Genomic DNA, 13,584 nt, shown 5'->3' on the forward strand with positions numbered 1-13,584 from the left:
GCTATGTGTCCTGTGTGGCTTTCTTACCACCAAAACCTTATCATCACCCTTATTAAAGCCTTTCATCCATTTATAAACTTCGATAAAGTCTCCTCGCACTTATAAGAACTAATTGTATGGGGTGTGCTCTAAGTGGCCCCTTCCCTTGAGTTCTAGCCCTTGATACAACTTTTTCTTATTATCTTACACATCCACTTTTCCTTTCCTTACTTTCCACTCCTTCAACTCTAAATACTAACACAATATCTCTCCTCTTGATAGCCTTAATTCCTTGTCTTGAGTTCCAGTCATCAGTTTAACTAATTCTGCATGGCCCAACATCCCTTTATTTCCCTTCTTTACTTCCTACCTCTTCACCGTCCCCTCTGAATACTAACACAATATCTCTCCTCTCCTCTTGGTAACCTTAATCCCTCTCTTTGATCTTCAGCACTCATTTCAACTAATTCTGCATGGCCCTACATCCCTTTATATCCCTTCTTTACATGCTACTTCTTCACCGTCCCCTCTAAATACCAACACAATATCTCTTCTGTTAGTAGCCTTAATCCCTTGTCTTGAGCTTCAATCCTCAGTTCAGCTAATTTTGCATGGCCCTATATATATCCCTTTCTTTTCTCTTCTTTACTTTCTGCTTCACCGTTCCCTCTAAACACTAACACAATATCTTTCCTCTTGGCAGCCTTAATCCCTTGTCTTAACAACAGACTTCAGCTCAATTAATTTTGGATGGTCCTACATCCCTTTATTTCCCTTCTCTACATTCTACTTCTTCACCGTCCCTTCTAAATACTAACACATTATCTCTTAGCCTTCATCCCTTCCCTTGATCTCCAGTCCTCAACTCAACTAATTCTGCATGGTCCTATATCCCTTTTTTTTCTCTTCTTTACTTTCTGCTTCACCGTCCCCTCTAAACACTAACACAATACACATCTCTCCTCTTGGTAGCCTTAATCCCTTGTCTTAACTCCAGACTTCAACTCAGTTAATTTTGCATGGTCCAACATCCCTTTATTTCCCTTCTTTACATTCTACTTCTTCACCATCCCTTCTAAATACTAACACAATATTTTTTAGTAGCTTTCATCCCTTCCCTTGATCTCCAGTCCTCAACTCAACTAATTTTGCTTGGTCCTACATCCCTTTCTTTTCCGTTCTCTACATTCTACTTCTTCACCGTCCCCTCTAAATATCAACACAATATCTCTTCTGTTAGTAGCCTTAATCCTCATTTCAACTCACTTTTCATGGTCATCTTCCCCTTATTTTTCCCTTTTTGTACTTTTTACACTACTTTCTATACTTTGGAAAGGCTCACAAAACTCACCTATCACTAACTTGCCATTACAGAAACCACACCCTCACAGATTCACCCCTCCACGACCACCTCCAAAGTTCTCGGATTAAGACAAAGTTTCTGGGAAAGCTAACTAAATTGACTGATCATAAACTTGCCATTAAAACCATATCACTCTCCCTTTGATCCCCTCCTTTACCTACAATACCATCTTCAAAGTCTTCAGGTTAACATAAACTCTAGGGAGGTTCACAAAACTCTCATCTATCGCAATTGTATCCCTCCCCCTCACAGCTCCAACCCTTGTCTTGCTCGAGAACCGTCCGTAAAGAGTCCACTGATGAATAGAAACATTAATGAAAGCGGATGTATGTACCGCCTGTCTTCTGTTAGCGTGTCTACGTCATTGTAGTTATGGTATTGCTCCTCTTTAGCACTCCTCCATCTCATTTGTACTCCCTTAGAATCATATACAATGCGTTCAATGATTAACCCGGTAGCAGCGACGAGCCAAATTAGTGGCTTTACCGTGTAGCAGCGACGGGCCAAATTTGTGCCATGATATAAACCCCCAAAATAGATGATACATAAACTGATCACAAATGCTTTGACATATATTATGAAATGGATTGTGAGTGATAATTTTTTCTCATTTTTCTCGCTTAGAGGGACCATTAGGAAACTTGATCCCTGCTGCTACTGGGTTGATATATACCTTTGACAAACTTATAGTGTCTTTGTAACCATGATACCACTCTATTTTAATTCTCTCCAGTTGTCCTCCCTTTCCATTCTACTGTTTTCCTCTTTCTCCCCTTCTCTTGTTTTAGTATTCTACCCTTTTCTAATTTCTTTCTATCCTTTAAAATATCCCCTGTCTCCTCTTCTTTATTTTCATTATTTCCTGTTCCCCCTTCCATTCCCCTGTTTTCCTTATTCTCCACTTCATTCCTTTCCATCCTTCCCTACAGTTCCTCTCTTTCCTTTGTTTTAGTATTCTACTCCTCAAAATATCTCCCACCTTCCCTTCTTCACTTTCATTATTTCCTGCTCCCCTCTTCCTTCCCTGGTTTTCCTTATTCTCTTCTTCATTCCTTTCCATCCTTCCCCTCATTTGCTTTCTTTTCCTCGTTTCAATAGTCTACCCTTTCAGTTTCTTTCTTCCCTTCCATATATCCACCATTTCCCCTTCATTTTCATTATTTCCTGCTCCTTTCCATTCCCTTGTTTTCCTTATTCCCTTCATTCCTTTCCATCCTTCCCTACATTCCCTTTCTTTCCCTTGCTTCAGTATTCTACCCTTTCAATTTCTTTCTTTCCTTCCATATATCCACCGTCTCCTCTTCTTCATTTTCATCATTCAGTTTCCTTTTTCCCTTCAATTGTTTTCCTTATTCTCCACTTCTTCATTCCTTTCCATTCTTCCCTATATTTCCTCTCTTTCTTTCCCTTGCTCCAGTATTCTACCCTTTCAATTTCTTTCTTCCCTTCCATATATCTATCGTCTCCTCTTCTTCATTTTCATTATTCCCTGCTTCCCTTCCTTTTAATCAGTCTCCACCTCTTCCATTCCTATTATATGATGTCCATATTCTTCATTCTTCAATCCTTTCCTCCTCCAATCATCTCGTTCCTCCTCTTTTTAGTTTCCTTATGGTTCTCCTTTCATTCATGTTTGGCTACTTTATGCCTCTCTTTCTCCCTATGTCTTGCTTGCCTTCTCTCCCTTTTCTTAGTTTTCTTTTAGTTTATCCTTCCTTCATGTCTTGCTACTTAATGCATCTCTTCATCCCTATGTCTTGCTTGCCTACTCTCCCTTTTTCAGTTTCCTTGCTACTCCACTTCTCATCTTTCTCCAGGACAATCTATGAAGTCTCCCAAATATTCAAGAACTCTGTGAGGTAGACCAGCTGACAAGAATGAAACCAGACCAACTCCTCTCCCTTACATCCACTCCTTGTCTAGCTCTAAAACAATTACCTCAACCGCAGTAACTCATTCCCATTGATAGAGAAAAGGCAAAATTTTGATTCAGTATCGCAAGAACGCACGCCACCTGCAGTTATTGGTATGCTTGTCCTCAACCCCCGCTGGATCATGATTCCGAGCAGCCGTAAAACTCTTTCATGGATGATGTTTGTCGTGCAGCTCCGACTCTAATTATGTCGTAGCTTTTTAAACGGTGTATCAGTTTTCATCAATAACAATGTGGCTAATTTGTCTCTTCAACAGTTTTCTCGAGGCTTTGTTAGTTGTTTTTCTTGATTTCTTTTAATATCAATAACAATGTGGCTAATTTGTCTCTTCAACAGTTTTCTCAAGGCTTTGTCAGTTGTTTTTCTTGATTTCTTTTAATATCAATAACAATGTGGCTAATTTGTCTCTTCAACAGTTTTCTCGAGGCTTTGTTAGTTGTTTTTCTTGATTTCTTTTAATATCAATAACAATGTGGCTAATTTGTCTCTTCAACAGTTTTCTCGAGGCTTTGTTAGTTCTTTTTCTTGATTTCTTTTTATATCACCTTTGACGAGTGAGACGGTAATATGTCGACTTAACTCTGTGAAATCCAACACACTAACTCATCTTCAAATATGGAATTAAGGAGCCAAACCAGCCACGTAACTGTTAACAATGCTAATACCACGTTTAAAAAATCTGGCATTAATTGGTGTTTGTGGACGTGTAGACTTTCCTCATGTGTCCCCTCTAATGAAAACAAAAAGGTAAATTGGACTTGCTTGGTCTGGTCATGAATCATTTAGGTCGATTCTCACACATTATGTCAACTATGTTCATGTATGATATGCAGATACTAAACAGTTTCCTTTAGTGACACACACACACACACACACACACACACACACACACACACACACACACACACATGTAAATGGATTTGTCAAGATATTTCTTTTTCTTTGTGTGTGTGTGTGTGTGTGTGTGTGTGTGTGTGAATCTGGCGTCACACTGGGCTTTTTTTTTCAAGATGCTCACCGGGCGCCGGGTACTGGCTGGCCAGCTGATCGCCCCCGCGAGTCGTTCATGCTCCACACCTGGCCGGACGGCACCTCCCGGGGTGGGCAGCGAAGGACCTTCCCAGTGGTCCGCTCAACGATGTGTAGAACTGCTAAACGCTGTCGCACATCAAGTAATCTACAGCCGGGGGAGGCGACGGCCAGGAGTGTGGCTAGTCGTGGTTGGCGTGTTTGCAGGGCCAGGCGCCGCGCCGCGCTGGTGAGACTCGACGCCTGCCGCGCCGCTGGTCCTCGAGCGAGGCGCCAACGCTCCCCTGCCCGCCAGCACAAGCTCGGCGCCCGACACGCAGCTTAAAAAATGGTCCCGTGTGTCGCCAGCTTGAGTGCATGCTCACGCGCACACTAGCGTCGAGGTGCTCACTTGGTAAAAAAAAAAAAAAAATGACAATGTTTCATAAGAAACTTAACTGAAGACAAATGAATCTATTAAGTAAGATGAAACAAATCAACAATGCAACTCTCAACACACTGAGGCCTCGCGGACAAGTTCCCCGGCGAGGCAGCAGCCGGGTGTCCGGCGACTGAGGTTTTTCCTTTCCTTCCAGGGGGTGGCGCGGCGCGGGGAGTGTGTGTGCCTCCTGACGGGCCGCGGCCGCCCTCCTCGCCAGGCTCCTTCGTGTGATGCAGGACAGGACGAGAACGCCATAGATGTGACTTCATGTAGAAAAACATACATATCTTACACGTGAAATTGAGGTTATGTACACGGACCTAAAGTCATTTATATAATAAATATAAACAATGATCTACTATGTACATACGCACATGCATATGCATGAAAAATAATGTCTATGTCTGTATGTTGTAGCTTCAGTAGTTGCTAGGGAGGCTGGGAGTGTTGCTAGCACCAGAAGGGGTACTCGTCGATGTAGGCGGCGAGCGGGGCGGGCAGCCGCAGCGTGGCGGCGGGCCGGTGGAAGGCCTGGTTGACAGCCAGGCGGGACAGGTGCTTCAGGCTGGGCACGCAGCGCTTCAGCGGCTGCCGGATGGTGATGGGAGAGTAGATCTGGCCGCGCGTGTCCACCCACACGTGGCGCTGCAGCTTCCGGTTGATCCTGATGTAGTGCTCCACCAGGCGGATCACGTGCGGGAACTCGGGGATGCTCTGCGTCATGTGCGCCTCGCAGTCCAAGCGGAACTTACCGCCCGAGTACTGGATCCTGACGCTGGTGGGGCCGCGCTCCGTCTGCACGCTCAGCGAGAACAGGAAGCGCACGTCGGCGGAGTCCCGCACGATGAAGGTGCCGAGGCTGGTGCCCGCCAGCAGCGCCTCGGCCTCCCGCCAGCTGACCCGCTCCCAGTACCATCCGCTGCGCAGCAGGGCCCGCCGCGTGGCCGCCAGCACGGCGTCCTCCCTAACGCCCACGCCCACGCCCGCCTTGGCCAGGCCGCCGCCATCAACTATGCCGCCGCCTGACGTGTGCATGCGTGAGGCCAGGCTGTTGTCCGGGCCGTGGCCGCCACTATCTGGCCACCGCCAGCCGCCGCCACACACGGCAGGGCTGCGGCAAGGCGCCACACACTGGGGCGACACTCCGCCCTGACACGCCATGTGGCACGGACTGTGGCAGCCCATCAGGGCGGGGATGTGCAGCGTGGGGAAGTGGAACATGTGGCCGCTGACGTGCGGGGTGGCCAGGGGTGCCTGCTGCTGCTGCTGCTGCTGCTGCTGCTGCTGCTGTTGTTGCTGCTGCTGCTGCTGTGTGGAGGCAGAGGCTGTGGAGAGGTGGAGGGGCGCGGCGCCCAGGGAAGAGCCCATGAGTGGCGCCGCTGCTGCAGGCGGGGCCATGGTTGTGATGGGCGGGGCAGACGCGGGGCACTGGAGGGTGATGCTGCAGCAGGGGCGCGCCGCCAGCACGTGGTGGCAGTTGGGACACGTCAGCATGTTGGCAGCACCTGCAACACAGGACACCATTACACACAATACCATTACGGGTTTATCCTGACACACCTGCGTGGGGCGAGGCGCCCTCCCCTCTCACACACTCACATGCAACATATCATAAAGTATTGCGCTTCGGATACACGCGACGCTGAGGGGAACATCCCACGCACTCTTTGTCCCACTATCTGCTGGTGGCGCCTCGGTACACCAAGTAAACACCTGTGTGTGTGTGTGTGTGTGTGTGTGTGTGTGTGTGTGTGTGTGTGTGTGTGTGTGTTGTGAAATCATCTTGACCGAGGCAACATTAATCGATTGAGTACATTCATTCTTCCCATACTAAAGCAAATAATATCTTTCTTTCAAGCAGTTTCCTTCGACGTAACCTCTTCTGTCTAATGGCGCTGAGGATGATCAGGGACGGCAGAGTGGCGGGGTGAGTACATATACAAGCATCATACAGTGGGTTTAGGAATGAATCAGTGCAGTCCGAAGACTTGAGGGACGAATTAAGTACAGCAGACTGATAGGGAAAGGGCATATACAAGTAACATATTAGCGCAGTCCGAGGGTTTGAGGGACGAAGAACAAAATGCAGGGGAAGAAAGGACATATAGAAGCATCATAGTGTACTTTGTAATGGACCAGTGCAGTCCGGACGTTTGAGGGACGAAGAACAAAAGGCAGGGGAAGGACATCTACAAGCATCATTCAGCGGGGCTTAGTAATGAATCAGCAAGCAAAACTAAGTAAAACAGCTCTGATCTTCCACTATCCGGGATGAAGGACAACATACAGGCAGGGGAAGGGCATATGCAAACATCATACATTGGGGCTTAGTAATAGATCAGCCCAGGATCGTGTAGGACAGATCTGATCTTCTACTGTCCAAATACTTAAGAGAAGAAGGACTAGAGGACTGGAAAGGGAAGTACATAATGCAGTGGGGTTAGTAATAGAACAGCCCAAGATCGTGTAGGACAGGTCAGATCGCCTAGCGGCTGAGTTTGCTCGCGCGGAGAATGGGCATCTCAGCGAGCATAATCAATAAGGATAGAGTCTGCTGCTGCCTGGCGAAGGAGGGAAGGCAGTGGTGAGGGGATCCCAAGAGCTGCTGTCACCTCTGAGCACTAGGATTACTGATATGTGAGAAATGTCAATGAGTTTAGCTATGAGGGTGACGAATGAGGAAGTCTTGTGGTGCTTTAAGAGTCTGGTTGTTGCCTGATTGTTTCGTCTGGTGCTTAGTGTGAAAGGAAGGGAATGGCGAGGGGTTCCCAAAAGCTGCTGTCACCCCCAAGCACTAGGATTACTGATATGTGAGAAATGTCAATGAGTTTAGCTATGAGGGTTACGAATGATGAAGTCTGGTGCTTTTAAGAGTCTGGTTGTTACCTGGTTGTCTCGTCTGGTGCTTAGTGTGAAAGGAAGGCAGTGATGAGGGGATCCCGAGAGCTGCTGTCACCCCCAAGCACTAGGATTACTGATATGTGAAAAATACCAACGAGTTTAATTTAATGTGAGGGTGACGAATGATGAACTCTGGTGCTTGTAAGAGTCTGGTTGTCTTGTCTGGTGCTTGATGTGAAAGGAAGGCAATGTTGAGGGGTTTCCAAGAGCTGCTGTCACCTCAAAGCACTATAGGATTACTGATATGTGAAAAATACCAATGAGTTTAATATAAGAGTTACGAATGAGTCTGGCGGCTGATGTGAGAGCTAGGTTGGACAGTGGTGAGGTGTTCCCAAGAGCTACAATCACCCCCCATGATCCACGGTGATTGGTGATGCGCGGGAAATACCAACAAGTTCAATGAAATACAAGAGCTACGAATGATAGTCTGGTGCCTGGTGTAAGAGGGAGGGCAGTGGATAAGTGCCCCAGAGTTAAGTCGACACATTACAAACTCTGTCGTAAAAAGTTATATAAAAAAATCAACCAAACCAAACCAGATATGAGCATTAGGGCCGCATTATTAAACAGTTTGGCGCCCAAGCACACATATTTGACAAGGCTTTCGTTGAAGTTTCGGGCAATTCCAGGGGTAATTTTACGATCCTGGTGGCAGTTTGACCCTTCTTCTGTACCGTGAACCTAGAAATGCACTTACTAAGGGTCGTATTATAAGACATTTCGCCGCCCAAGAACACATATATTTGACAAGGCTTTCGTTGAAGTTTCGGGCAATTCCAGGGGTAATTTTACGATCCTGGTGGCAGTTTGACCCTTCCTCTGTACCGTGAACCTAGAAATACACTTACTAAGGGTCGTATTATAAGACATTTCGCCGCCCAAGAACACATATTTGACAAGACTTTCATAGGAGTTGTGGGCATTTCCAGGAGTAGTTTTATGACCCTGGTAGTAGTTTGAGCCTTCCTCTGTACCTTGAACCTGAAGAAACACTCATTAGAACCCGACTGACCCCCTCTTTGACCTTTAGAAATAGCTGATGTGAGAAGCGAAAGTGTCTTATAATGCCAGCTTGATACTATGGGCCGTTTTATTAAACATTTCGGCGCCCAAGCACACATATTTGACAAGGCTTTCGTAGAAGTTTCGGGCATTTCCAAGGGTAATTTTACGATCCTGGTGGCAATCTGACCCCTCTTCTGTACCATGAACCTAGAAAAACACTATAGGATCCGTTTTATCTCCTTTTCGGCCTTTGGAAATAGTTGATGTGAGATGTTGATGTGTCTGACAATACCGACCGTAGTTCCAAAAGCTTCTGTCACGCCCATCGCTGCGAGATCTGTGTTGCAAAGCACGAAACACAACTAGAAGGAAGGAGACGAGGGAGAAAGGAATGAGCGAAGGGACGGAAGGAAGTGGGGAAGGAAGGAAAGGGATAAGAGGGAAAGGAAGGAAGGAAAGAGAGAAAGGAACGAAAGGATAAAATACAGGAAAAATATAAGGAAGAAAGAAAGGAAGGTAGGAAGAGAGGAAGGAAGGGGCAAGGAATGGAAAGAAGAAGAAAGAGGAGACAAAAGGGAAGAGTAGGCGAAAGAGAAGGAAGGAGATAAAGGTGAAACGGAAGGAAGGAGAGAAGGAAGAAAAGAAGAAGAGAAGGAGGAAGAAAGGAAGTGAGAAAAGAAGGGAAGGAGAAACGGAAGGAAGGAAAAACGGAAGGAAGGAAATAAGGAAAAACGGAAGAAAGGAAATAAGGAAGAAAGGGACGGAAGGAAGGAAGGAAGGAAGGAAGGAAGTGAGGAAGGAAGGGAAGGAGATAAGGAAGAAAGGAAGGAGCGAAGGGATAGATAAAGAGTAGGGAGAGAGGAAAGAGGGGAAGGAGCGAGAAAAGGAAGACAGGAAGAAGAGAAGGAGGAAAAAGAGAGCGGAAGGACAAAGAGAAGGGAAGTGAAGTTACTCCCAAAAGCTACTGTCATTCACAACTTCCACAATAACTAGCGGGGAGCATACGCAAGGAGACGCATCGCTGCACTCACCCACCGACTCCTCTCCAGACAGTCAACCCGGGCAAGCCTCTCAGCAGCTGCCCTTCCCAAAATAACAATTAATTTATATGTGTAGATAATTTTAAAGAAAGAAGGAAAAAGTGTTGAAAAATAAGGTTCTCACATGGAATACAAATAGTAAAAGGCAGTGGTAAGTCATTTCTTAAAAGCTCCACCTGTCACGTCTATTGCCAGATTTTTAAAACGTGGTGTTACTAGTATTCATTAAAAGTTATGTGGCTATTTTGGCTTTTTACTTCCATTCTTGGGACGGAGTTAGTAAGAAGTATTGGATTTTCACGAGTTTAAGCCCCGAAAAAAATAAAAGAATGTTTGAGAGTATGGAATCTCAGGCGCCTCAGCATCTAACATCAACCATTTCCGAAGGCCGAAACGGAGATTACCCGGATTCTAATGAGTTTTTTTTTCGCGTTCATGGTTCAGAAAAGTCAAACTACCGCCAGGCCCATAGAGCTACCCATGGAAATGCCAATAACACCTCCGAAAGCCTTGTTGTAATACTGCAAACTCAGTCGTAAAAAAAGTGATATATGAAAGGAGATCAATCAGATTCTAATGAACGTTATATTTTTTTCGAGTTCATGGTACAGAAGAAAAGTCAAACTACCCCCAGGCCCTTAGAACTACCCATGGAAATGCCCACAATGCCTCCGAATGCCTTGTTGTCATACTGCAAAATCATTCGTAAAAAGTGTGTGTACAAAGGAAGAGTCAAAGTACTGTCAGGCCCATAACACTACCCATGGAAATGCCCACAACCCATACGAAACGAAAGCCTTGTCGACATACCGCAAATTCAAGTCGTAAAAAGTGATATATAAAAAAACAAAACAAAAAAAATATCTAACCACGCCTTGAAAAACGGGTAAAAAAATAAAGACAAACCACCCACACTGTTGTTACTAAAGACTAATGCGACGCTCGTAGAATCACGCCCGCAACACCGACGTATTATTTGAATCAACAAGTTATTTTACGAGGAAGAGCCGCATTGGAAATTAAGCTGCTCAAATGTAACACGAAACCATTTTCTATTTTTATCGCTGTTTGCCGCGCGGCAAAAAAAACGTGCACTTGTTTGGCCACGAATAAAGCTGCCAGGCCCTTAGTGGCTGCCTTGGACTGGGAGGGAGCCGGACAAAACGCCGCGGCTCGTCTCCTTGACTTCGGCGGGTTGGTAGTTTCAGACGCTTTCGGCTCTCACATCAACTGTTTCCAAAGGCCGAAGAGGAGATCAATCGGATTCTAATGAGTGTTTCTTTTAGGTTCATAGTACAGAGAAGAAGGGTTAAACTACCATCAGGATCATAAAACTACCCCTGGAAATGCCGAAACACCTACGAAAGCAAGATTTAAATGTGGGTGTGTGAGCTCGGGCACTATTTCCAAAGGCCGAAGAGGAGATCAATCGGATTCTAATGAGTGTTTCTTCTAGGTTCATGGTACAGAAGAAGGGTTAAACTACCACCAGGATCATAAAACTACCCCTGGGAATGCCTAAACACCTACGAAAGCAAGATTTAAATGTGTGTGTGTGTGTGTGTGAGTTCGGAAAAGTAAAAGAGTATGGGCTTCCGCCTCTCACATCAACTATTTCCAAAGGCCGAAAAGGAGATCAATCGGATTCAAAGGAGTGTTTTGTTAGGCTCATGGTACAGAAGAATGGTCACACTACCACCAGGGCCATAAAACTATCCACTGAAATACCCACGACCTCTACGAAAGCCTTGTGAAATGTGTGTACTTGGACGCCCCAAACGTTTAAGAATGACCTATAGCAGTTTCTTCCCCCTAACTCCTTCGTCTTCTCCTCTCCCTCCCTCTTCCTCCTCCTCCTCTTCCTCTCCCCCTTTTCTTTCCTTTCCTTCCTTCCCCTTCTTCCTCCCTTCTTACCATCCATTTTTCCGGGCAGTCAGTCAGTCCCCGTTTCCCATAGTCAAGCTCAGACGGCACAAACAGTATCACCGTGTATGTAAACAATGGCGAAAGTGCTTTAGTGGGGAGGATGAGCTATGATGTGTGTGGTTACCGTGTGGAGAAATGACTGACAAGGGAAGTGCAAAGAATGGGGAGGAGAGATGGTAAGAGAGGAAGAAGATTAGAATGAAGGGAGGAAGAAGAGGAAAAAAAAGGAAAGAACGGATGGAAATGGGAAAGAGAGGGAAGGAAAAATAGAAGGAGGGATAAGGGAGAAAGGTGATACAGGAGAAAGAAAGGAGCAAAGAAGAAGAGAAAGGAAGAGAAAGAAGGAAGGAAGACAATAGGAAACGAAGGAAGGAAGGTAGGAAGAAAAGGAGGCAGATAAGAGAGGAATAAGAATACTTTATGCTTTTTTTTAACTATACTAATACGACGTTTGAATAATCTGACGTTGGGTTTCGCGTAAAGGACAAATAAAGACACTGAGTTGAATTAGAAGAGGAAAACAAGGCAGTGCTAATATCTTAAACGATCTCTTCTGTTTTGTTTTATTCCGAGTGTGGATGGGAATGGGGCTTTGGACTGCATCTTATTATCATTATTATTATTATCATTATTGCTATTATTATTATTGTTGTTGTTGTTATCATTATCATTATTGGAAGTATTGGTAATAGTGACGGTAGTAGTAGTAGTAGTAGTAGTAGTAGTAGTAGTAGTAGTAGTAGTAGCAGTAGTAGTTGTAATAGTAGCAGTAGTAGTAGTAGTAGTAGTAGTAGTAGTAGTAGTAGTAGTAGTAGTAGTAGTAGTAGTAGTATGTCACTCACACCATGACATGCAAGAAGGGAGGCTTCGTCTGTATTAGACACGATGAGGTGAGGGATCTGACAGCCAGCATGCTCGGGGAAGTATGCCAAGACGTCACTACCGAGCCGGCACTGCTTCCCCTGGACGGCGAACACCTTAGATACAGGACGGCCAATACTTCACATGAGGCACGGGTTGATGTAAGTGCCCGCGGATTCTGGGTGCGCGGACAGCGGGCATTCATCGACATCCGCATATTCGACCCGATGGCTGCCTGTCACCGTGAGCTGCCCCTGGAAGCCGCCCACCACAGGACGAGCAGAAGACAAGGGCATACGGTGAGAGAATCCAGCATGTGGATCAGGGTAGATTCACCCCCCTCGTCTTCACCACATCCGGCGGGATGGGTCCCAGGGCCCGATGCTTCTACGCACGACTAGCGGAACTGATCTCAGAAAAGAAGCATCAGCCAAGGAGCCACGTTGTCGCCTGGATGAGGTGTCGCCTCTCGTTCTCCCTGCTCAGGTCGGCCATCCTATGTCTCAGGGGCACCAGACACTCTGGCCCAAAAGCCACCAACATTTCCAACTTGGACTATGAGGCCACAGCGGTGGGTCGGGAGCGACATGAGTAGTGAAGGAGTAGTAGTAGGAGAGGATAAGGTGTTAAGTATAGATTTAGTGAAGTAGTGTTAGTGATATGGTTGGATGCCACAGTCATTAGCGAACAGAGCTGGGGCTATTGACCTCCAAGCTATGGAGCCCTCCATGATTATGTGTCGGGAAAATAAACATGGGTGGAGGTATCTTTTTGTTTGTGTAGTAGTAGTAGTAGTAGTAGTAGTAGTAGTAGTAGTAGTAGTAGTAGTAGTAGTATACTATAGTAGTGGTAGTAGTAGTAGTGCTGCTGTTCTTTTGTTTTCGTTATTTTTCTTTCCATATTTTTATCTGATTATTCGAGTACATCATCTATTTACTTATATATTTTGTTCTATATTTATTTAGAGGACACACACACACACACACACACACACACACACACAAAGAGAGAGAGAGAGAGAGAGAGAGAGAGAGAGAGAGAGAGAATCAGCTGAGCCCTTTTATCTCTCGTTTAATAAGGAGACATGGCGCCCCAAAGCCCCCCCTCTCTCTCTCTCTCTCT

General features: G+C 45.6%; 1 protein-coding gene across 3 annotated transcripts in view; it reads right to left on the bottom strand.

The window, feature by feature from the left end:
- Positions 1–620: 620 nt before the first annotated feature.
- The window catches only part of LOC127001999 (uncharacterized), a 120,384-nt gene continuing 107,420 nt past the window's right edge, over positions 621–13,584 (bottom strand). For all 3 annotated transcript variants that reach the window (XM_050867309.1, XM_050867308.1, XM_050867307.1), the window contains one exon: positions 621–6,231. In XM_050867309.1, coding sequence (XP_050723266.1) covers positions 5,177–6,231 — 1,055 coding nt within the window. In that variant the 3' untranslated portion in view covers positions 621–5,176. The remainder of the gene's footprint in view (positions 6,232–13,584) is intronic.

The sequence above is a fragment of the Eriocheir sinensis genome, chromosome 22, assembly GCF_024679095.1.
Source record: "Eriocheir sinensis breed Jianghai 21 chromosome 22, ASM2467909v1, whole genome shotgun sequence".
Classification (NCBI taxonomy): domain Eukaryota; kingdom Metazoa; phylum Arthropoda; class Malacostraca; order Decapoda; family Varunidae; genus Eriocheir; species Eriocheir sinensis.